Source organism: Mustela erminea, chromosome 8 (assembly GCF_009829155.1).
Source record: "Mustela erminea isolate mMusErm1 chromosome 8, mMusErm1.Pri, whole genome shotgun sequence".
Taxonomy (NCBI): domain Eukaryota; kingdom Metazoa; phylum Chordata; class Mammalia; order Carnivora; family Mustelidae; genus Mustela; species Mustela erminea.
Window position 1 is genome coordinate 97,760,664 of NC_045621.1, and position 25,123 is coordinate 97,785,786.

Sequence of the window (25,123 nt, forward strand, 5' to 3'; positions counted from 1 at the left end):
TCTTGTATACTCTTAACAAAAAGAATGCAGAGTCACATACTTACCTATTGTATCTCTTCCAGCAGATTTTTCAGACCCCGACAAGTTTACCAGCACAACACCTCCAATGCTATGGGAATAATAGGATTACTGATGAGCAAAACAATAAACTCCTTAAAAAGGGATAATAATAAAGATAAAAACTATTTATAAGTGATCTAGACTACTCTCAAAACTGGGCAAAACTACAACTGCCAAAGAATTTAGTGATTTAATTAATATTTGAACAATATGAACAGGACAGAATAAGTGCTATACTTGTATTCATTTAATTCTCACAAAATGTAGAAATTACTTTATAATAAAGGTATTATTGCTACTACCATTACCATTTTACACTTCAGAAAACAAATGCACAAATATACAAAGTAACTTGACCAAAATCACATAGCTGGGACTGAAACTCAGCCAGTCTGCTTCTAGGTAAGTACTTTGACCTCCTATGCTACCTGCTCTTTTCAGTTAACCAACTTGTCTACCCTCTTCCAAACTTTTTTTTGAAGATATACATATAGTATATCCATGCACATCTTGCAATAGCACTAAATCTTGCCTACTGATAAAACCTAAATTAGCAATAAAATTCTCCTTAAATGTTTAAATGATTAATTAATTAATGGATGATAAAGGCTGAATTAAAGATGTAGAGAAATCCGAGATCATTCATTCACTCAGTTGTTATTTACTGAAAAAAATTTTCAAGTTATTATTTACTGAGCTAATCACTGTGTTACAGGAGCAAACAGAACAGATGTAGTTCCTGTTCTCAGGGAGCTTATAACTATTGTCTATTTCTATGGCTCTTGCAATTGTACATATTTTTAAAGCAGATAAAATAGTGTTAACTTTTTTAAAAGCCATTCTAATTCTTTAACTACTGATGCAAAAAAACTAAGTGACACAGGAAAGGAATATTAAAAACATTTTTTTTTTGCCTTATGGAATTATATCATCCTAAGTCAAATCTAGTGCTTACATTAAGTATTCATGTCTCTCAATTAAATATTTTAATTTTCTGTTAAACAATCATTGTTTAAATTCAACTATTATTTATTGAGCACCCACAACATCCTAGGAACTAGAGGTTTCAATTCCATTTAGATAATAATAATCACAATGACTAACTATATTGAGCACCTACTATACATCAGACACTGTTGCTAGCACTTTTAAAGGTTTAACTCATTTAACACTCGTAAGAATCCTCTGAGACAACTCACTAGTATTCCCAACTTACAGGTGAGGAAACTGTGACACAGTGAGGCAAGAAACTTGCCCCAAACCACAAAACTAGTAATGATGGAGACAGGACTGAATTCCAGAGAGCTTAGATGGGGAACACCCGCTTTTTTGTCTCTAGACTGATAATGTGAGACTTTTTAGCTTATCAGATTTCCTTCAAAATTGTTGCTATGTCAAATTCTTTTTATAACCTCAGAAACTGAATCTCATTGCACAAGACTACTTCAAAACAAAGTATAATCAATGTTCAATATAGTATTAAGAACATGTAATAAATATATTAAATATTCTAAGTAATAATTTTTCTAGACCACAGGTCAAGCAAACTTCCTCAAAGGAAAAAACAGTAAATATTTTCGGTTTGCAGACCATATAGTCTGTTGCAACGGAACTATCATTATGGTGCTTAAGGAGCCATAAATAATACGCCAACAAATGAGAACGGATATTCCAATAAAACTTTAAGAAAATAGGAATCAAGCTAGCCTTACACTGCTGACCCCAGTTCTAGATCTACTTTAATGAACTCTGTCAAAATTTACAAATTCAACATTTTAAAACTATTTCCTTCTTTTTTAAAACTTTATATTAATACAGTAAAAAGAAAGTTAAAAATTGGCATGAATTTTTAATAAAGTTGAATAAAACCTCATTTACTTCCCCAATATAAATCTATTACATTTCCCTAATACACAAATACGTTTGGCTAAAACAATTAGTCAATCATGCAATATGATAAACTTCTATTGGTCATAAAATCTAAATAATAAATTAGGTATAGTAAATTAGTCAACCAGTCTAACCTTGGAAACTACCATGGTTATATCAATAAAGGAGAAACACATCAAAATAAGAGTACCTCAGTCCCCATTATAATAATTTTTTACATACATTCCCTCTGAACTTAAAAACAAGTCTGGAAAGTAGATACTATCAACATTTTCTCACCTAAGGAACCCTCTTGGAGAATTTAAGGGAACTGACAGAAACAAAGAACAAAGCTCTGATTCAAACCCCGCTCTGACAGCTAGGAAACATTACTTTCTCTATTAAATCATTCTACTACCTTCTCTGATTCCTGATTTTTTTCCTCAGTAAAACAACAGCTTTACCAAACTGACACATCTTTTTTGAGTACTGCTGGTAAGCAAAGCCCTAGGCTAAACTGTTGGTGGCAAAAATAAGTATAAAACAAGGCGGTGGCCTTTAAAGGTTTAAAATCCACAGAAAAGTTAAGACAAACACAAAGTTACATAAAAATAAAAGACTTAAATACAGTTATTGACGATACTGATGATATACAGTAATGCAAAGTTGCCAAATGATTTATATAGAAAATAACTGAAAGATCACTTGAGGCTGAGCCAATCAAGAAAGACTGCATATTTGACTTTCAGAAGTAGAAGTAAAACCCAAAACATAAACAAAAAGGTAACTCGTTTTAGGAAAAGGAAAAAGGAACTTGGAGGTAATGAGGATCAAGCCGCCACACTAAGTTAAATGTAGCACCAGTACAATACATAGTATTATACCATCTGTCCTCCCATGAATGGGAGCGCCCTGGGATCCCTCCCTCCAGTTACTCTCCCCAGGAACACCTAGAAAACTAGTCAAAGATGTGACACAGGCTGAGTAGCATGCTGTCCCTATAAAACCTTCTTTTATTTTTATCTTTCTCTGCCTATACAGTACACTATAATACAAACTATCCTATGTCACTATCAGAAATTTTTTAAACATTACATTTTTAAGCAGAATTACCTAGCTATTATACTATATTCTTACCTTAAAATTACAGCTAATAGTTTAGAAAGAGTAAATCTATCTCCACTGTTACTTGGAAACATTGCAGCAAGAATTAAGGTAAAAAGTCCTACAAGGAAAAAAGATACATCAGTTTAAATACTGTCAAAAATAGCCTTTAAACTAAACCATGCTTATTTTAACCACGCTTATTTTAACAATATAGCCCCGTTTACTTTAAACTAGTAAGAGAGTGAAATTGGGCACTCAGAGTAACATTATGACCTCATCATAGTCAAGCATATGTGCTCAGGTTAGTTTTATAGCTTCAAAAATACTTTTCCTCTCCCAGATTTGGAAGGTAATTCTATTTTTTAAAATAAAACACCTTTCATAAGGTAAATTATGGCTCTGAAATAAGCAATTACATTTAGTCAAAGGGTCTAGAAAAAGATCTTCAGAAAGAATGTGAAAGGAATGACTATAATATAAAGAACTAGCCTATAAAACTTTAATATGTTTTTATATTAAAAAAAAGTAAAATAACCAAAGGAATATAAATAGCACAAAGCTGCAGCATAAAACCACCGATATTATATAGTTACAATACACTAATGTACATCAGAATGAATGTACAATTTATAAGATAAAAATGTGTATATGCGGGGCGCCTGGGTGGCTCAGTGGGTTAAGCCACTGCCTTCGGCTCAGGTCATGATCTCAGGGTCCTGGGATCGAGTCCCGCATCGGGCTCTCTGCTCAGCAGGGAGCCTGCTTCCTCCTCTCTCTGCCTGCCTCTCTGCCTACTTGTGATCTCTCTCTGTCAAATAAATAAATAAAATCTTTAAAAAAAAAAAAAAAAAAGTGTATATGTGTGTGTGTACATATATATTAAAAACAGAGTATATATATAATATATATATAGCCGAATATAGATAGATAGATATAACAGAAATATATTTTAATTTATAATGTAGATTTTAAAGACAAGTTTCTTACCAGAAGTTGAGGACAAAATATTAACTATAGCAACTTGTGTGTCTGAAAGTGCTTCCTGATATGACAAATTTGCCAGAAACCACTAAAAAAAAAAAAGAAAACAAAGTGAAACCTAATGAATGACATGCTTATATCTGTCATAATTTATAGGTCCCGCTTTTACCCCCCTAAATATTTTATCATAAGAGCTTCTAGAAGTCGTCTTCTATTGAAAAGTCACTGACTTAAAAAGAGGGCATTTATAATTAGATTTAAGATCTTTGCTATTCAATGTCCCTTAAGAAATTAACAAGAGTTTGTTAAAATTAGCATTCAGTTTTTTAAAAAATAAGGGTAAAACTGAATCAACTCAACTTTAAAATTTGCTTTATCCAAGAATTTCTAGCATTCTACTAAAGTTTATTTAAACAAAATTTAAATTTGGAGAAGTTCTCAAATATTAAAATATGTACAGACACTTCAACGAAGCAACAAAGAAATATGATCTTAGAGCATTACTAAAAGGTAGCAGATAGCTGAGTTTAATAGATTCCATTTAGTCTACACAGTACTCAAGGCAAAAGCCAGAGTAAAACTATAGCAAAGTGATTTTGATGGCACCTGTAATCTTCCGACTTCCCAGATAACTTCACTGGACTTTCTAAATAAGAAAATGAGCTAGCAGTTGCTAAGATGAGCAATATCAAACATATATGAAGTGCTAAAAAAAGGTAGAAGATTCTGCTTCTAATTATCTTTTGGAGATCTATCTACAAGAACAGACAATAGTTACAAGGTGATAATTAGCTTTCTTGACTCACTTTCCTTACCACTTTAACACATAAATACTGTGTTCATTTTCAAAACAATCTCACTGGTCTCAGCTAATGCATGATAAAGAAATAAAGACAGATCATTCAGGTAGCAGTCATTCAAAAATCAAAAGAAAACATCATTATTTAGAAACTCTTCCTAGAAAGATCTTCCTATCCTATACTTCTCCCCATTCTCTGGTTCTCAAACCCAAGGCACCCTCATGACAAAATTAGACCCATCCCAATTACCTTCCAATAAAAATTAACCTTACAATGTTTCCCTTCACTATTCCACAGTTGAGGAAACCACTTAGTAATAAATAATACATCACAAATAATTTATATATTTATTTCATGAGTGGTAAGTTATTTTAAAATTATCATTAAAAATATTCTAGGTAAACATTCTATGACCTAAATTATATTCTACAGAGAAAAATTAAAACATCATAAGCCCTCAAGAGATAAAAGATATTCAAGGAGGACTGGCAAATACAGGAAGTATTAACTCCTGCCCTGCACTGCACAATAAACTAGCCACTAGCTACATGTAGCTACTAAAGAATTGAAATGTGGCTAGACTGAATTGAAATGTTTAGCGACTAAAATTGAAATAATAACTGAAACTGAAATGAAATGGAAACTAAAGTAGAAAGGAAATGTTTAGAATATTTAGTACTAAAAAAATAAAAAACTATCTCATCAATAATTTTTATATTGATAACATACTGAAGTATTTTACATACAGTGGGTTAAAAAAAACATAGTATTAAAATTAACTTCACTTGTTTCTCTTGATTTCTCTTTTAAACATTTTAAAAACTTAATTAATGTTTTTCTAATTGTAGAAAATTTTAAAAATACCTATGACACCTGCATTTGAGGCTTGTATTTCTGTTGAACAGCACTGTTCTAAACCTTATCAAAGCTTATCACTCTTAAGTTGGGTTTCCAAAAAGCTATATACCTGGACCATATTACTCTGACTTTCTACAGAAGTGCTTTTAATAAAGACTAACATCATTTCCTACTCTTGTAACTTACTAAAGTTTTTTTTTTTTAAAGACTACTGAAGGTGGAACCATCCAAGTGCACACCAACAATGAATAAACAAAATGTGGAATATCCATATAGTGATATGGTATTCACCCTTTGAAAGAGAAGAAAGTTCTGACACATGCTACAGGGATGAAGACTTTATGCTGAGATAAGTCAGTCATAAAATGAAAAACAGTGAGGTGCGGGGGTGGCCCAGTCAGTTAAGCAGAGAGCCTGCTTCTCCCTCTGCCTGCTCTGACAAATAAATAAATAAAATCTAAAAAAAAAAGAAAAGAAAAAACAATGTATGAGCCCATGCACACGAGGTACTCAAGAGTAATCAAATTCATAGAGAAAGAAAGTAGAATGGTGGTTGTCAGAGGCTGGGAGAGGTAAGAAAGGGGAGTTATTTAATGGATATAGAATTTCAGTTTTGCAGGATGAAAAAATGTTCTGTTGATAGGTGGTTGTGATCTTACCTAATGCTACTGAACTATACATTTAAAAATGGTTAAAATTTAAAAAAGGTTAAAATGGCAAATTTTATATCATGTATATTTTACCACAATTTTTAAAAAGGCTTTTTATATGCACATATGTATCTGTAAATCAGCATGCTATATGGAATAGTACCTATGTATTTATGTAACATTCTCAGAGTTGTGAGTTGGAAAAAAGTTTGCTTTATCCAATGAAGGGAAGTATTTCCTTTTAAATAGGCAATAAGTTGTGTAATTCAGGAGGTTTTTCTTTTTGCCTTTCCTTTTACCGATTTGCCTAGAGATGAATTGTGTGCTCATTCAAAGTAGCTTTCTTCCTCTTAATCCGAGTTCCTGATATAATCATCCCATTCCACACCCAGGTTCTTTCAACCACACACACACACTACTCATTTAATCTCTTATCTTTCCCCCTTTGTCTTTAACTTTTACTATATAGATGCTTTTATTATTCTTCACCTCAAGTGTCATTCAAAAATTAGGTAACACTGTGAAGTGTGTAAACCTGGCGATTCACAGACCTGTACCCCAGGGGATAAAAATATATTATATGTTTATAAAAAAATAAAAAAGAAAAAATTTAAAAGAAAAAAAAATTAGGTAACAAATGGTAAGTCTTAGTCTTGCCTCACATTCACTTAAAACAAGCAAACAAAAAAAATAATTAACAGCATAATCCAAATCTATGAGCCTTTAAATTAATTTTAGTATATATATCATTCTAACTCACAATGATTTTTTACTTGTACTGGTGAATATATTAATCAAGGTATCACTCAACTAGATGTTACTCAGGAAGAGGATGGAGAAAAATGGGCTCAGCAATGAGGCAAAACTGAGAAGTAAAAAAAATCTTATAATCAGGTTAATGATATTGACATAAGCACTGCATTATCTAGTGTTTAAATAAGAGCTCAGTACAAATTTAAATCTTAAAGGATCATACTAAACAACCTTGGATTAGACTGCTTCCAATGACATATATAGAAAAGAGCCCTGAAATCCATTATCAAATTCTAAATTTCAGTTTTCACAAACTCAGACAAGTCTAATCCCAGCTTATTCCAAAATATTTCCTGTATGATTATTCTATGTGAAATCTTCAGCACATTTTCAGTTTATCAATACAACAGGAAAGGTATTAACAATATAAGGAATTCTGTAGAAATGTTTACTATGAGTACTTGCTAAAATATTTGACCACCTTTATACAAATTTAATCACAATTAAATTATTAATTAAATTGACCACAAATTACAAATTAGTTAATTATAATTAAAGTAATTAATTAAATTAATTATAAATCCTGTGATTTATACAATTACAAAACCACTTATTTGGCAAAATCAATGCATACAGTAAACTCTTACTTGGATATTTACTAGCCTTTGTATATATCATAGTGTAAAACAACTATTAGTTATCCTGACCATGAAGCAATGCCAAATTCTGAATATATATGAGTAGTTGTTGTGTTAAGAGTATTGGTTGGCTTCTTTGAGGTATGATAAGCAAACAATGACTTTGATACACAAAGTCCACAGTATTTTTTAAAGTCACAATTAAGCAACCTAACAGTGTTACATTTCAATAGCATACTGCTGGCACATATATTGTCTTAAAATTCAAGTTCTAAACATATAAAAAAGAGAAGACCTACCACAAAGCAAAAAAAAAAGCTAATTTTTGCTACTTGAGTTGCAGTAAGTTTTCCCACAGTTTTGAATAAGGATTCTTGTTCTTTCACAGTAGGATGTGACATGCGAGACAACTTAGCTTCCAATGCATGGCTTGATGGAAGCTGTCGAATCTCCATGATATTACTGAACCTTACACGAGACTTTTTGGGAGCTTAAAAGGAAAAGTATAGTACAAAATCATTAACATCTCCCCTCACGTCCAATGAAAGTCACAAGTTTTAATTTACTGATAAATGCATATTCTTTAATCGACATATGATCAGACTTCCACAGCAAAGAAAACCAGAGTTATATTATTACCTGAGGCAGTTCTACTCAAAGAGTTAACAGGAAGAACATTTTCATCTATCAAAAGGTTTTAAAATGAGACCAATATTCAAACAAGGGTTCTGCAACTGTATACATAAACAACTGCCTAGATCAGAATTATAGTATGGTTATTATTTTAGCATTTATGGTAAAACTTTATTTGGATTTTTCTTCATAGAAAGCCAACTTATGAGAATTATGTTCCTGGTCAAGCATGCAGAACATTCCTCTAGAGGTCTATTCTTTGCAAGAGTATTATGGATGAAACCTGCACTTATGCTGGAGCTGGTATTCTTTACTCAATTCACAGAACCAACAAAACCCATACAATTTGCTATTAAGAGTCTCAAATGGCATGGTTGAAGAGGATCTTACTCATTTAAATATATATATTTTATGTATTTATATGTATATATATGTATGATGAAACCACAGAGATTTCTAGTATTTGGAAATTATTTCCGGTTTAAATAAAAACTTCCAGTCAAACTCTGGAAGATTAGAGGCCAAGCCAATACCACATGGAAAAGAAGAAATGCCAGTTGATCCGAGTCCACCCCACAAAATCACTAAGTCTAGGGATGGCTTACATGAAGCTAAAATCTCCTCCCATTTCTAAGTAATAAAATTCTAAGTTTTGCTTACTTTCTTCAGTATCAATGTTTGTGTTCTCAGGTTTTTCACTTGGAATATCATGAAATTTCACAGGAACATAAAGAGGTTCACTCTAGAATGTAACAAAAACAGAAATAAATATAAACAGCAAGTAAAATGGCTGATACATTGGCTAAAATTTAAGTTGATGGAATGTAGACATAAATACCACTCAAAACACAGCTGTTCACCACCATATTCTGCTGTTCACCACAGCAGAATATTCTTGAAACGTTTTGGAAGAGCACTGGTACATTATATTTAACATTTAAATGTCATAAAAGCAGATCTCCTTCTCAAGCTAACAGATTAGCTCTAATTCCTTTTCATTTATTCTTTTAACAAATACATGGTGAGGTTCTACTACGTCAGAAACTGTTCTAGATCCTGGGGATATAAGACTGAAAAAAGACAAATTCTCTGTCCTCAATGATCATACAGTTTAAAGGGGAAGGTAGACAATGAAGAGATAAACAAGATCTAATATGTATGTGTATTTGCCAAATGTTTTATCTTATTCAACTAAAGATTCAACTAAAAATTAAGATTCCTGAAAACCATTAGAGGATTAACAGACAAGAAAAAAACAGCTACCACTTATCAGTTCTTACAATGTACCAGTTACGAAGTCCAGAGCAGTTAAACATGTCTTTCTCATTAGTCCTCATAACAACCTCATAAAATGGCATTTTTTAAAAACTTTCCTAGAAACAGAGATATAAAATGATCAAGTGGTAGACAACAGCATTGCCAGGTTTATCTAACCATGCTCTAAAGGTCTATGTTTTTAAGTGTTTCTGAATTCCTCTACTGTTTTTACATATGTTCTTTAAATGATCTATATTTAAGGCATGATTGTCCAACTAAGCTGTTTCTTAAATTAACAGAAAATGTTTTCTATTTAATTCTCTTTTAGTTCTTGGTATAGAACTCTGCCAATAAAAACTATGCAGTAAGTGAAGAGGCAATAGGATCTGAAGATTGACAGTCTCTTTGTTACACTGAACTTTTCATTATAGCATTTGGCCCAGAAAGATGTGACATACCCGTATTACTGATAACAGCAAAAATTAGTATTAGAGCAGGTAGAAGAATAGTCTATCACCTCAACTCTGCCTTCTACCCTGATAGAAACAACTGATATTAATTTTTCTGATTCTTAAGATACCAGAGAAATGGAATGATATTTTCTCTAAGCTTCAGAATACCTTTACAATACCTGGTAACCTACCTTGCATGCAACTATAGTTCTAAAAGCCAGACAAACAAGCAAAAAATTGCACTGACAATAAGGCCACAAAGCTAATGGTTTAATAAACTGATGTTAAACTTTAGAGTAACTTTAAAATTTTTCTCAGATAGAATGCCACATTTGGAACAATACATCTTAAAAGAGAAGCCTTAAGTATGGTCTAAAAAAAAAAAAAAAAAAAAAAAAGATTTCTAAATACTTTCTCTCAAACTGGATTATAAATGCTTAAAATAAGTAAATATGTTAATTGCTTTACTTACACACTACTTATTATCTGTCTCTTCTGCCCTCCCTGAACACACACACACTCTCAAATACTAGGACATAAGCTGCATATTTCTAGAGCCTAGAACAAGTGTGAAACACTTAGAACGCCAGGAAGGTGCAGTTGGTTGAATATCCAACTCTTGCTTTAGGCTCAGGTCATGATCTCAGGGTCATGAGCCAGAGCCCTGCTGGAGATTCTTTCTCCCTCTCCCTTGGCTCCTCCTCCTCGTGCTCTCCCTCTTCCTCTAAAATAAATAAATAAATCTAAAAAAAAAATGCTCTTAAAATTTTGTGGAAAAAATCTATGGAACAAATGAACAACTGGCTTATATATTCTCAGTGTCAAACAAATGTATTTGCTTCTAAATGATGATAATAATGAACACAAAGTGATGAACCTAGTAAGAAACAAAGGACAAAGGACTATCCCTTAGGATTTTCACTCCTTAATCAATGCCCCCTTCCCCTCTCTCCTACAGGGCTGAATTGCTTACTTCTGGGTCCCAAGAAACAAAGTACCATATTACAATTCTTATGGCGGGCACCCAATATTAGGATATATCTACATCCTAATATAGTGGTGTTATAAAGCTATTTCAGTCCTTCCTATCATGGCTCAACTCCACCCGTTCCAATCCTGATGAGAAAAAAAGCACTTACCAAAGAACTATTCATAGTTGTATCTGTTGTGCAAGCAGCAAAGTAACCCTCAGCATCTGCAAACTACAGATAACAGGACATAAAATTCAATTAAATTCATGGTATAAAGTAAGGCTGTTGTCAGTCACACTCAAAGGAACAGAATAAAAAATCCATAGTATTATACGGATATACTTATTATTAATCATAATAGCAGGTAAGGCCAAGTATTCAATTACACAAAGTAAGTATTATCATCTTCTTTTTACTGATGAAGAAATAGGCTGAGAGATCTCATCTAAGTAACAGAGCCAGGATTAAAACCAAAGTCAATCTAAATACAAAATTTATGACCTCTGCATAATACCATTTATTGTAGCATTTCAGATAAGAAGGTAAAGGATGAGAGGGTTTGTGAAAAAGAGAAATAACTTCTTAGTGTTATCATGATAATAGTAATAACATCAAGAACTCCCTAAAAGATTAATGGACTGGATTGCACTTGGAGAACCCTACGCTAGTGCTACTGCTGTACAAGCATGTTTTTATTTACCCACAGCTACCCTATTATTATCCTTGTTTAAAGTCTGAAAAGGTTAAATAACTTGCTCAAGGTCATAAAATCAACAAATGAAAGAACAAAACTCAAACACCAGAGCCCATGCTCTTAAAAGAATTCCTGTGTCAATAAAGAGTCACTGTAGAAAAATGAACAAGATATAGACAACTCCAAAAAGAATTCTACTGTGCAACAAATATATTAAAAAACAATAAGGAGTCAATGTAGAAAAATGAACAAAATATAGGTAACTCCAAAAAGAATTCTACGGTACAACAAATATATTAAAAAACAATAAGGAGTCGATGTAGAAAAATGGACAAGATATAGACAACTCCAAAAAGAATTCTACTGTGCAATAAATATATTAAAAAACACCAAAAGCATGCAGAGTAAACAAAATATCATTATTCACCTATCAAACTGGTAAACATAGGGATTGTGATAAGGATTTGATCTCATGTACTGCTAACAGAGATATGAATTACAGACTATAATTTAGCAATAGGAAGCAAAATCCTGAAAAATGGCATTACTGTTTACCCAGCAATTAAACTTTGGAGATTTCTCTTAAGTAAATAACTACAGATGTGTATAAAGATATTCCTATTTTTTCAAAAGAAAAAGTGGAAATAATCAAACTATCAAGGAACAGTTAAATAAAATAGAAAACATAGTAGCAGATGTTTATTTATTAGCCTGGAGAGGTATTAATGATAAACTGTTAAGTAGAAAGTAAAATCAAGTTAGACAATGATATAGCCTAACTTGACTTCTACTATAATTTTAAATATATGCATGTAAACACATAGCTACAGAAGTATCATATATATATACAGTGGTTGCAGAATGGTGAGATTATGGACAGACTATTCTTACTCTTCATGTTACCATAAATTTCTCTTCAACAATGAACATGCATCACTACTACAATTAAAAAAAAAACTTAATATTAAAAAATGTTCTAGGAATACTAAATTACACAGAAAGTTGTTCATGATATACCACTAAGAACAGAAAGCCAACTGTAAAACAGGACATAATAGTATAGTTACACTTTTGTAAAAAATAAAATAAAAATACACACATGAAAAAGAGTAACAGGATATAGGTCAAAATACTCTGGAGTTATTCCTTGAGAATGGTAGAATTACTATTTTCTTCTTTTTGTTCCTCTGTATTTTCTAAATGTTCAGTAATGTACATGCATTTCTATAATATGTATGTATTGCTTTTGCAAAGTAAAAAACAAAAGTTTTCATTAGAAAAGACGAGAAATACTACTAGTTAATGCACAGAAAAGTACACATAAAAGAAAATAATTAATAGAGAAAGAAAGTATTTGGGAGGAATGGGGAATAGTAGTTATTACTTAATGGGTACAGAGTTTCTGTTTGGGATCATGAAAAAGTTCTGGAGATGGACAGTGGTAATGGCTGCATAGCAAAATGAATGTAGTTAATGCCAATAAACATTTAAAATGTTCACTATCTGCCACTATACATTTAAAAATGGTTAAAGTTGTAAATTTTATGTCATATATACTTTACTACAGTAAAAAACGAGGGGCAAGAAAAAAAGGGCTAAAATGGTAATGTATATCCTATCAAAATTCTTTTTAAAAAGGGGAAAGAGGGGGCGCCTGGGTGGCTCAGTGGGTTAAGCCGCTGCCTTCGGCTCAGGTCATGATCTCAGGGTCCAGGGATCGAGTCCCGCATCGGGCTCTCTGCTCAGCAGGGAGCCTGCTTCCTTCTCTCTCTCTCTCTCTGCCTGCCTCTCAGTGTACTTGTAATTTCTCTCTGTCAAATAAATAAATAAAAATCTTTTAAAAAAAAATAAATAAAAAAAAATAAAAAGGGGAAAGAATTGAAAAAGAAAATAATTTAAGAGTCAGTTCTATAGTCCTCACTCTCAAAAATTTAGTTTCTACTTCTAGAAGATATATCACTATATACACTGCCATTTCTGTAAACAGTGTCAATCAGCATGTTATGTTACATCAAGGAAAGAATATAATTTGGTTAGCCAAACATCTGAAAGATGGCTTGAAATAGCCTATATTCATTTTAATAAACAAAACCTTGCTTTACTAACCAGCAACTTTACAACTATTTAGATGCTACTCATCTAGTATGCAAATCACCAAAGACTCCAGACAGTCATTATCTTCTTCACTTTTATCTTTTATCTCCCCATTAATGACTTGGGCTAGTTCAATATTTTTAACAATCCAGAGGATATTGGGATAAGGGAAAGAAAATGATTATATATCTTCGATTTCTCACAAGATATTATGATACCAAGTTGATTAAAAGAATAAATTTATAACTTTGGACAAAAGTACGTTTTTCTTATATCATGCTATCCTCAGTTAACTGAACCACTCAGAATCTGACTGTCCTTCAAGAAACTAGTAACTTTAAACTTTGTAAAACTAAATCCCCTCTCCCACAAATACTTAAAATTTAAAACTTACAAAAGCAGCATGCTTTCCTCGAAATCCTCTTGTACACTGTTGTCTCCATGGCTTCCAAATAATAAAGCCCAAAAGGTATAAAACAAACATAGATGTTTTTGCAAAGGTGCTGAAGAATGGCTTGTTGTACTGAGTAAAAACATACTGGAGAGGAAAAATGTACATAAACTATGAGATGACCTTAAATCTTATTACTTATCTCCAACAAAATAAGGCTATTACATGATTTTTGACTCTAGAAGTTCATGTGGAAGGGAAAATCAGAAGAGATTACAAAAATACTTTATACTCATTTCTAAATATTATATTTGCTTGTATACAAAGGATAATATTCCCAAACAAAGCAGCATCAACTTCCAAAAAAAATTTTGTTCCACCTTCATTAAAATCCTACTATGCACGAGTACTTGTGCTAGGAGCTAAGGAAAAATAAGACAGCCTTTCCTTTCATATATATATGAAAAGTACACAGCATAATATGCTAAGTACCACAACAGGGGTGTACCGGTACCATGGGATTACCAAAGGGAGACAGACCATTTTGAGGATTGTGGAAGATTCCTAAGAGAAGCTATTTTTGAGCTGCATGTGTAGGGCTGAATAATAGCCCAGAGGAAACAGCATAAAGAAAGGCAATGAAGCAGAATGGCATATGAATAAAACTGCATGAAGGTTAACGTTACTAGGAAGTTATATAAAACCTATAATCTTCACTTAGCTTAGAATTCATGATTTTTTTGTTTCATTAAAAAAAAAAAATTTCCTAGTTACGTACACTGAAAGGCCTAAAAAAATAACCCAAAAGAAATGAGCACCTATAGAATCCAGAGGTGTTCTGTATCATCTTGGAATAAAAGAAACCATGGGTTCTTAAAGAAATTATCAAATCTAAATATGGGGAAGAAAATTATCAGATGAACCTGGGGCATCTTGCACCAGAAAGCAAGTAAGGATGTTAAAGATTAATAGGGTCATACTGAAAGGACAATTTGAAGAGGCTCCACTGGTCAAAGATAGTAAAGTTTAAGTACCAAAAGGAGTAACTACAATTGTCTGAAACATATGAAATACACAAAAATCCATGAATGTATGATGATACTCTACAGGATCCAGTACCATCAAAGTATTTTTTTTTTTAATGACCAAGGTATTTTTTTCATAAAAACTGAACCTGAATCAAACCAGGACTTTACACTTAACTACCATTTTACAGGAAATAAGGGAAAAGGAGGAGCAAGTTAAGTGATACCCCAAAGAAATAAGCCAAATTTGAAATGCGTACTATGCAGTGAATCTGTGTGTCCCCCCAAAATTAATATGTTAAAATTCTAACTCCCAATGTGATGATATTAGGAGGTGGGGCCTTTGGGAAGTGATTAGGTCTAGTGCAGAGCCCTCATGAAAGGAATTAGTGCCTTATAAAGATACCACAGAGAGCTTTCCTGACCTTCTGGCCTTTTGAGAACATATTTACAAAGACTGCCACCCAAGAACCAGGAAGTGGATCCTCAGCAGATACCTAATCTGCCAGTGCCTTAATCTTGAACTCTCCAGCCCCCAGAACTCTAAGAAATAAATGTTTGTTGTCCTGAGCCAACCAGGCTAATGGCAGTCTTACTGTGGCACCCCAAACAGACTAATACAGTGTGATATATCCTATAGGAAAAATGATCCAGTTTTTCCAACAAATCATTAGCATGGTTTAAAAAAAAAGGTGGGGTTGGGGGAATATAGTTAAGGAATGAAAGCAACATAAATTTGAATATGGACCAAGTAACAGATGATCTTAAAAATTATAATTAATTTTATTAGAATATAATTTTGTTAATAAAATGGTGATTCTATTTTTAAAAATTAGGAACAGTTTGAATTGAGTATGAAAGAATTTACAGGTGAACTGACAAGGGCTAGAACAGACTTTAAAATACTTCAGGAAAACATGTCTGGAGAAGGGTTAATAAGAGAAGATGGGCAAAATTTAATAGTTGTTAGGTATATGAAAATCCATTATACCATTCTTTCTACTTCATATATGTTAGAAAATTTCTTTAATGAAAAGGATGATCTACTTGTTGAAATACACAATGTTATCTCAAAAGTTTGATGCGCATATTTGGCTGAAGAATTAGACATATTACATATACTCTTGGGTAACAAAATTATAAAATATCCTCTTACTAAGAGATACAGATTGCTAAATTTTAATTTGACCAGATCCTCTCTGTCCTAAATTTTATTACCTGACAAATAAAAAACAAGCTATTCATTTAAAATTAAAATAAAGTTTTATAGATAAGCTTATTTCCCCTTCAACATTACAGAGATTTTTTTGTGGTTAAACTACAGAATGTTCATCTAAAGAAAAAAAAAAGGTTACAGAAAATTGAAAAATAATAAATGGCCTGTTGTATTCCAGAGCCTACTTCCAAACTGGTGAAAAAAGCATTTACTCATTGGCTACAATGACATAGTTAAGTCAACTATTTACTTAACTATGATGTGAGATGACCAGCAGTAGCAAACTGCTTCTTTTGACATTTAAATTCATTTTATAAATACTATTTCCTTTTGTATATTAGCCTTAAGACTACAACATGTAAGTTGAAAAGCAGTAACTTCTGAAAATAAAATTTCACATCTTTTTATAGAGATCATTAGCCAAATAGAATAAAAAATCTACATATATAATTAGAAAGAAAAACGACTTTGTGCACTCAAAGTAACACATTACTATCAAGAGGACACTGATAAAAGTAAAATTTAACTGAATGCAATCACCGTATACCTTGTATTTCACAATGTTTGAATCAGCAGATGTATAAATGTGTATGCACCCATGCAAATGCATTACAGTGACCTGTACATGGAATCTCTGATCACTTTCACCCACCTGTTCAAAAGCATTCTTACTTTCCACTAAATGGTGACAAAAGGCTGTACATCCTAGATACTTGTTCCACTAGAAAATATTACTTATAAACAAAGAAAATGAATTTAGAAAGAAAATAAGATACATAATCGAATTTTTAAAATAATCCTCATTTTTTAAAATAACCCTCCCTAAAAGACTTAAGAAAACTGAAACAAAAACAGTATCTTTTGTTTCAACTAGAACTGACATCAATTTACTTATCAAAGAAAATAATTCAACCACATTCAAATTATTGCTTTAAGTCAGCATGAGAAATAGAAATGATTATCAAGATACCCCAGATGAGCAGCAGTATTACTATAATGCAATATCATTCCTAGACAAAAATTACCTACCGAAGTAAGTTCGGAAGATGCGACCCATATCACATCAACAAGTAGGAGAATAACAATCCCAAGAGCCATTCGCCGGCGCTGAGTGAAACCACTGCTCTGGGAATTCACCCGGTTCATGATAAATACACACACCATTTGCAGTCTGTTTTTTAGAAAATACAAATCACAGTAGAGAAGATTTTTTAAATGTAAAAATGAGAAAATTAGTATAAGAGAAACATTTGACATTTGTTAGCCAATGTTGTTGAAAAGTCACACAGCAGATTAAAAGTGGGGCTTACCTTACTTTAAAGGCCTTTCTAAGATCTTCAAGGGCAATGCCTGAAAACCTGGCAGATCTGAGCCTATAAGGAGGTGAAGAACTCAGCGCACCTAAAAAGAGCCATAAAATGAGGCTTATGCAAACATCAACCACTCAAAAAAAGGTTCATCACATCTTTTTTCTCTTAAAATTCAAAATGAACAAATGAAAGAAAAACACCAAATGCATTAAATATAACTGACACTCTTCTCTAGCTTCCTCATTCTCTGTATGTTTCAAATTATACTCCGAAAAGTACGTGGACCAAGAAAAAAAAAAGCAATCTTTAATAAACGGCAATATGTAAGAGTAGTGAGCTACTGGTTTAAAAAAAAAAAAAAAAAGGCAAAGCTCCTTCGAGTTTCGAGTTTCGTAAATCAAGAAACTCCATTCGCCTCTCGCTAGACAGGAATCCACCCCAAGACACACTGTCTAGACTCGCGCCCGTTTCTGTTTTTCCTGTCTTCGATCTCTTGGAGGGGAGTTTGATTGATTGACAGGAAGCGATTTGTTGTGAGTCTTGGGGGCGCGTTTCCAATCGCCTCACGTGGTAGAGTGAGGGAATACTTCACGTTTCCCCACCCACCCTTGCCTGTCACTGCATCTAGTCTCTTTAGATCGAAAGAGCAACTCCCCGGAGACCAGTGAGAAAACAGCTGTTAAATGGAATCCTTCTCTTCTTTTGATGGGGGGGAAAAAAAAAGTTAAGCCGGTGACACTCCCCCAGGGAGTGAGAAAAAGCACGGAGGCGGCGCTCGAGCAGCTCCCACTAGTGTCGGGAGTCCAGACCAGGCTCACACGCCCCTGTCAGCCTTCCCCTCACGCGCCCCTTGGAGACCAATGCCATTTCGGCCAGGGAGCTTCCACCGACTCCAAAGCGGGGGGTGGGACCATTCATGGGCGCTCGGTCCCAGCTGGGGTTCCGGGGAATTTCGGGGCCCTCCCCTGCCTGCTTACCTGGCCTTCCTGCCCCGCGATGGTGTCGTGGCGGCACCATGAGCGGCCTCGGCCCGGACCCGCCGCCGCCCAGCGCCACGGCCGCGGCCTCGGACTCACAGAACTGTCGCGGTGTCTGACATTGCGCTGGAGGGAGGTCCAGCCCCTGAAGCCGCGGTGTCCCTCGGGGCGAGGCTGCGGACGCCGCGCGGCCCCACTCGACCCGAGAGGGCGGGAAGCCGGCGAGTGGAAGGGACCGCGCAGGCAGCGATGGCCGCGGAGGCCCGGAGCTGGACCCCGGCCCCGCCCCCAGCCGGCCAGCCAGCCCCGCGGCCCCGCCCCCTAGCCCGACGTCGGCCGCGCGGGGTTACGTCACGGCGGCGCGACGGCGGACTGCGCGTGTGCGCGTCTCCAGGGTGACTCGGCGGCGTGGAGTGGAGTGCTGTCAGGCAGTGGGCGCGGGGCTCCAAGGCAAGGCAATGACACTGAGAGGAGCGGAGATGGAAGTAAAGCAGGGCGTGGTGGAAGAAGAGGGAAGCGGGAGTGGGTGGCTGGGGCGGAATGAAGGACGAGGGAGGTGGCCGGGCCTGTAAAGGGCCCCGCCCTAGGAAGAAAGCTGACAACTCCATTTCCTACAAAGTTCGGCCAGGAAGCTCTCCATATCCCTTTCTCGAGGAGAGGACCGAAAACCAAAGTGGCATGGGAGATTTTTATTTTCTGGAACCTTTTGTTTGTAAACTAGATCCCAGCTCTCGGAGTTAGTTGTGTCCCTTGGGGAAAGCTGCTGCACCTCCCCGGCCCTCGGGTTCCTCATAGACCGAACTGATAGTACCTGCCTCATCTGTCTGTTATATACACTCCTATGTATATACACCTATATAAATATATGCCAGGATTACATTAGTTTACAAATGTGAAGGGCTTAGATCAATTCATGGCACATAGAGAGAACGCAAATGAAAATAGTAAGCTGTATAGATATTTTCCTATCTTTTGAATATCCCATAAGAAGAAATGCTTGGCCAAAGTCCTCACTGATACTCAGAAGACAAAAACAAGACTAAAGAGTTCTGTAATTTAACTGGAGTTATCCACCTCCATCGCATTTTTCACTTCTTCAGACGGCACAAAGAAATTTTACTACTTTCATAGTGGCAATATAGTGCATTTCTTAATTCTCTTAAATCTTCTCTTGTTTGACTAAAATTAAATACATATTCAAGTAATGAGACAATACCAATGCACATTTTTCGTATCGATTCAGTCAGTTTCTAATAAATGATCAGCATCAAGCACCTCTAATGAATCATTCAGAAGCCTATCATTCAGAATTAGAAAAGTCTTAACCATGTACTTGAAATTACTACTCTGGGGAAATTTGGTTGCATACATTTGCCAGCACCCTTTTTATTCTTTTTTTTTTTAATGTTCTTTAGAGTGTTAAGCTCATAGTATGCTACATTTATGATCTATAGACTGAAAAAATAATAGCAGTATAAATACCTCTCCAGATCAAAGGGTCAGGAGAACTATGTTCGAATTCTTAATCTGACCACTATTTGTTACGTAATCTTGAGAATTATTCTACTCTCAATTTTGCCTCAGTTCTCCATTTCTAATTATAAAGATACTGTTAGCTTTTTTTTTTTAATATTTTATTTATTTATTTGACAGAGAGAGATCACAAGTAGGCAGAGAGGCAGGCAGAGAGAGAGAGAGAAGCAGGCTCCCTGCCAAGCAGAGAGCCGGATGCGGGACTCGATCCCAGGACCCTGAGATCATGACCTGAGCCAAAGGCAGCAGCTTAACCCACTGAGCCACCCAGGTACCCCAGCTTTTTCTTAATTAAATAATGTAAATGATAGTACTTTATAATGTATGTAAATGCAAGTTACCATTATTACCACCTACTGCCAGAGCATCTGCTAAAGGACAAATGCTGGGATATTCTTGTGACAATGAAGATAAGGTAATTTTAGACCAGCTTTCTTCAAGTAGTCTCCAACCCTAGGTTAATCTTCCATTAACATTTTTTCCCACTACCCTCAGAAGGAAATTCTACTGTACTGCTGTGTGACAACAGACTCTGATGTGGTTTCTGTGCTGTGACACCATCCTCATCTCAGGCATTCCTTTCTTTGGACCCCAAGTACATATCTTGCTTAAGGATAAGTCCTCTGTAACTTTAAAGTCTTGCACCAGATGCCAGCTGTCTGCATTTTCAAATATAAGTTCCACAAAAGCAAGGATTTTTGTCAATATCATTCTCCACTATATCCTCACCATCTAGAATAGTACCTAGCATGGAGCTGGCAGTCAATATTTGTTGAATGAGCTTGAACTTCCCCCTGTCTCTTGACCTTTATACCTAATTCCTTTGCCAAGTCTCCATTTCTGTTAGTTGGCACCACCTTTATTCTGGTATCACAGGCTTAAAAGGTTGATCTTTTATTTGTACTAATTCCCTTTTCAGTCTTCAAAGTTGATTACTCCTCACTGAGATCTCTCAATAGTAGACCCTTAAGATTCATCAGCTATTGAGTCTGACACAAAAACAAAACAAAACAAAACAACCCAAACACCTGAAATATAGAGAATATAATTTCTCCTGTAAAGAACATATGCCACATTTTAATATGAAAGCAAAATTGTCTGTGTACAAAACAGTCACTACCTAACTCTCCTGTATACCAGCCTCAAAATTCAATCTCTAGTAAAATTATAAATAATTATATCATGAATGTCTGGGGCCTCTAGTTAAGAATTGAAACCACCTATAAATTCCAAAAAGGGAAATAATGAAGAATACCCAAATGAGAACAAGCAAAGGATATTTATTCAGAACTTGCCATAGCAAGTGGTCAGCCACTCTCACTTGAATTGGGCCAAGACCCAGAAGCAGTCACGGAGGGTAAAGCTTTACAGTAGGAAACTGCTTCGGGTATATGCTGATAGGTTTTTGGCACAAGAAAGGCTAATGTGGGCGCCTGGGTGGCTCAGTGGGTTAAGCCTCTGGCTTCGGCTCAGGTCATGATTTCAGGGTCCTGGGATCAAGTCCCGCATGAGCTCTCTGCTCAGCAAGGAGCCTGCTACCCCCGCCCCCACGCCGCCTGCCTCTCTGCCTACTTGTGATCTCAGTCTGTCAAATAAATAAATAAAATCTTTAAAAAAAAAAAAAAAAAGCTAATGAGAAGCAAGACATTCTATGTGATTGTTTAGGAGTGAGTGAATGCCTTTCTCTAGTTGGCCCTAGATTGGAAAGGGCAAAAATATTGTAAGGAGCTCGAAGTTACTGATCTAAGTCCTGGCCATTTTGGCCAATTGCCACAGAGACTGTGGTTGCCTTTCTGGACAGACTGCTGCAGAGGTTGTGAGCCAGAGTTCTATTTTTATATATGCTCTGGTCATTGTCCTTTTGTATTTTCAGTCTCTCACAAAAGTCTATTACGTATCCTATTCTCTGCAGTACCTACTGGAATGCTGGGCACATAGTTTAATAAATATTTGATTTTATTTGCTTCCAAGGTATAGTTTAATAGATTGAGGTTTACAATTAAAAAAAATTGTATATAAAATACTGCTTTTGAATGTGTCCCTTCCTGCATTTTATGGGGTAAATCATATGCTACAGGGAGTCATAAACTTGAGAGGTTCTGAGATAGCTCAGGTCTGAAGGTTTATTGAACACAACAAAGTCTTAGATTTTAAAGCATTTCAAGGCAGGTTAGAGGAGCAAGATATCAACAGAAATTTGAGTTAAAGTTTTAAAGACCCATAGAATAGGCATGCCAAGACAGTGCTTGACTGATAATCATTTATTGCCACGTCCTTGAGGGCATGGGCTAGAGCTCTGGAGGCATGATGGCCTCAAGCAGATCTAGATAGAGAAGGCTTTAGGAACAGGTAGAATCTGAACTTGCACCTGTTCTGAACTTCCATCTTTTGATGAGGGAGTAGGGAGAGGAATGATTTCTAAGAGAGTAAAAGAATGTGAGTGTAGGGGAAGAAAATTATTTTTTCCTTTTACCCTCCTAGATTCTCCTGCTGGGACCCTGTAAAATTAGACTGACAAAAGACAGATTGACAAAAGCAGTTTATTAACATGGATAGCACACATCACTCAGGAGAAACTCAGTGAAGCGTAACTCAAAGGAGTGCCTAGAACTTGGGCAAATCTTAACAACCATTTTAAGGAGAAATAACAAAACAACAGAAAAAAGTTTTAAACCTTCAAAAGCACTAGAAAATTGGAAAGTAAACATGTGAGGGAATAAATGTTTGTGCAGGTCCACCTTCACAGTGACCTGAAGATGTTCTTCATGGCCGTGAAACTGCCCTGGGCAGGGGGATTTCTGGCAGTCCTCATTTTTCATAAGTTTCAGCTTTTAGTCAGATAAAGGAGACCTCAGGAAGGCTTCTTTCTGTATCTATTAACTCTCATTTGCTCAAAATAGTCCTTATGCCAAAGTAGCATATTTGGGAGTGGCATATTCTGGTCCCCTACATGAGCAACTGGAAAAGGTATGTCCAGAAGCAAGTTATTTAACTGATTGAGCATATATGTAAAGAAGCAATGGGAAAGGAGACAGATCAGGTGAGTTCTGGAGTTGTACCATGCTCTGGAAACCAGGCCAGAGACTTTGGACTTTTATTTTGTTTAAGATGGAACCTAAGAATTACAAATAAATACTTTTAGTAGATCAGAAATTACTGTCCATTATACATTTACTAGTATGGTCATACAATGGAGACACTGCATAAGGTGAGGAGCCTGCCTTCAAGGAATTCATATTATAGGCAAAATTGATTATGTAATTAGAGCAGGTATTTGCTAGGCTAGAAGATACTGAATCTAAATGTACTTCTCTATTATCCCATTAGGAATGTGTACTGTGGTGGCCACCAAACTGTTGCTCATTTTGAAAAGGGCCTTACTTGAATATTACTTCCTTTAATATCTTCCCATAATTGACAAGGTATTAGACAAGAAACTCAAGATGATCTAACTAATCCTGAGGAACTTAAAATGGCACTGTTCATGCCCACCCTGTACCTTCAACCAGCTGGCCAGGCCCAGGCCAGCTGAGTGACCCATGCCAACAGGCTAAAGCATGGTAATGAGGAGCTCATGAGAGCTCACTTCCCAACATGATCTTGACCTCCTCAGCTTCTAACTTGTTCTTTTATCTCCCATCTTTGGCTTGTATTCTGTTCCTGATACTTAATATCTGATACCACTCATCCAGGACAGCCTTGGCTTCTTCTCTTATCATTTGCACCAACACCTGGGCTCCCATCTGCTGTTTAGACATTAAGTAAACCACCCAACCTGAGCCTCGTAGTCCCTGGAACACTTCCTCTGCCCATGTGGCCCATGTACAGCCTGGGTTGCCTCAACTCCCCATGGAGAATATTTGAAAGAAAAAACAGACTGAGGCTAAGACACATGTAACAGATGTAACTATTCTTGTTTTCTCTTGCATTGAGCAGAGGCCCCCAAACACAGAATAAACAATAGGTAGCAAAAGAGAGTCAAGTTTGAAGGTGAGGTCTCAGACTATCGGTCTATGGGGGACAGATAAAGAGGGTGTCCTATTCCAGTTTATCATCAGCACACCACTTGTAGCCAGGCTGTATATGTAGACTAAGAATCTATGAGAGGATTCAAAAGATGGGAAAATAATTGCTTGAAGAGAGTTGTCACGTGATCTCAAATCCCCATCAGCATATCCACGGGAATTGGGAGGTATGCTTCTCTCCTCTTCTAGCACACCAAGGGAAGAGGGGAGGGCAGGCACTTCAAGGGATCATTCAAAGGTCCTCGCACATGTTCACTGAAGTTTAAGGAACACAAAACACATGGACTGGTGTCAGAGTGACAGGAGGCACTGGAGCCTGCAGAAGTCTTGCTGCTCTAACTGCAAGATAATGGGGAAATGGGAACAGCCTGTATTTTGAGGTGGAGCAAAAGAAGGTGAGTTTCTCCTGGGCCAGGATGACTATTTACTAGGGCTGCTTATATGGATAAGGTATCCCTAACAGAGAACTGCTCAGGGGAAGATCACGAGTGGTAGGGTGGATGAGACGGGACCATGCCAAAGTAACTATAGGAAACACGTTTCCCAACAGAGGCATTCCATGAGGATGAAGACCTGCATTTGGAATATACCACAGCAGTGATGTTCTGGTAAAGGTTTAACAAATAGATCTTCAGAAAAAAGGTCGAGATTTATAGCATTTCTGACTTCCATGGTATGATTCCATGGCTCCAGACTCCCAGCACACCAAACAGGCTAACCATATGACATCTATGTGATGTTAGGGAAGGACGCACTGTAGAACATCATTATAAAGTACTTCTACCAAACAGATGCAGTAGACATAAGTAAATTCAAGACAAGAACATAG

At 35.7% G+C, this 25,123-nt stretch overlaps 2 protein-coding genes across 2 annotated transcripts in view; one reads left to right on the forward strand and one right to left on the reverse strand.

Annotated features, from left to right (window-relative positions):
* Positions 1 to 19,021, reverse strand: part of SLC35F5 (solute carrier family 35 member F5) — a 37,221-nt gene extending 18,200 nt beyond the window's left edge. The window contains exons 1-10 of the mRNA XM_032353832.1: positions 18,737 to 19,021; positions 17,760 to 17,850; positions 17,479 to 17,620; positions 14,212 to 14,355; positions 11,198 to 11,260; positions 9,010 to 9,091; positions 8,016 to 8,206; positions 4,024 to 4,105; positions 3,067 to 3,154; positions 45 to 109 (exon numbers count right to left, since the gene is read on the reverse strand). Coding sequence (XP_032209723.1) covers positions 45 to 109; positions 3,067 to 3,154; positions 4,024 to 4,105; positions 8,016 to 8,206; positions 9,010 to 9,091; positions 11,198 to 11,260; positions 14,212 to 14,355; positions 17,479 to 17,620; positions 17,760 to 17,850; positions 18,737 to 18,776 — 988 coding nt within the window. The 5' untranslated portion in view covers positions 18,777 to 19,021. The remainder of the gene's footprint in view (positions 1 to 44; positions 110 to 3,066; positions 3,155 to 4,023; positions 4,106 to 8,015; positions 8,207 to 9,009; positions 9,092 to 11,197; positions 11,261 to 14,211; positions 14,356 to 17,478; positions 17,621 to 17,759; positions 17,851 to 18,736) is intronic.
* LOC116597098 (proline and serine-rich protein 2-like) overlaps positions 18,775 to 25,123 on the forward strand; it is a 9,036-nt gene continuing 2,687 nt past the window's right edge. The window contains exons 1-2 of the mRNA XM_032354344.1: positions 18,775 to 18,797; positions 18,888 to 19,186. Of these exons, the coding sequence (XP_032210235.1) occupies positions 18,775 to 18,797; positions 18,888 to 19,186 (322 nt within the window). The remainder of the gene's footprint in view (positions 18,798 to 18,887; positions 19,187 to 25,123) is intronic.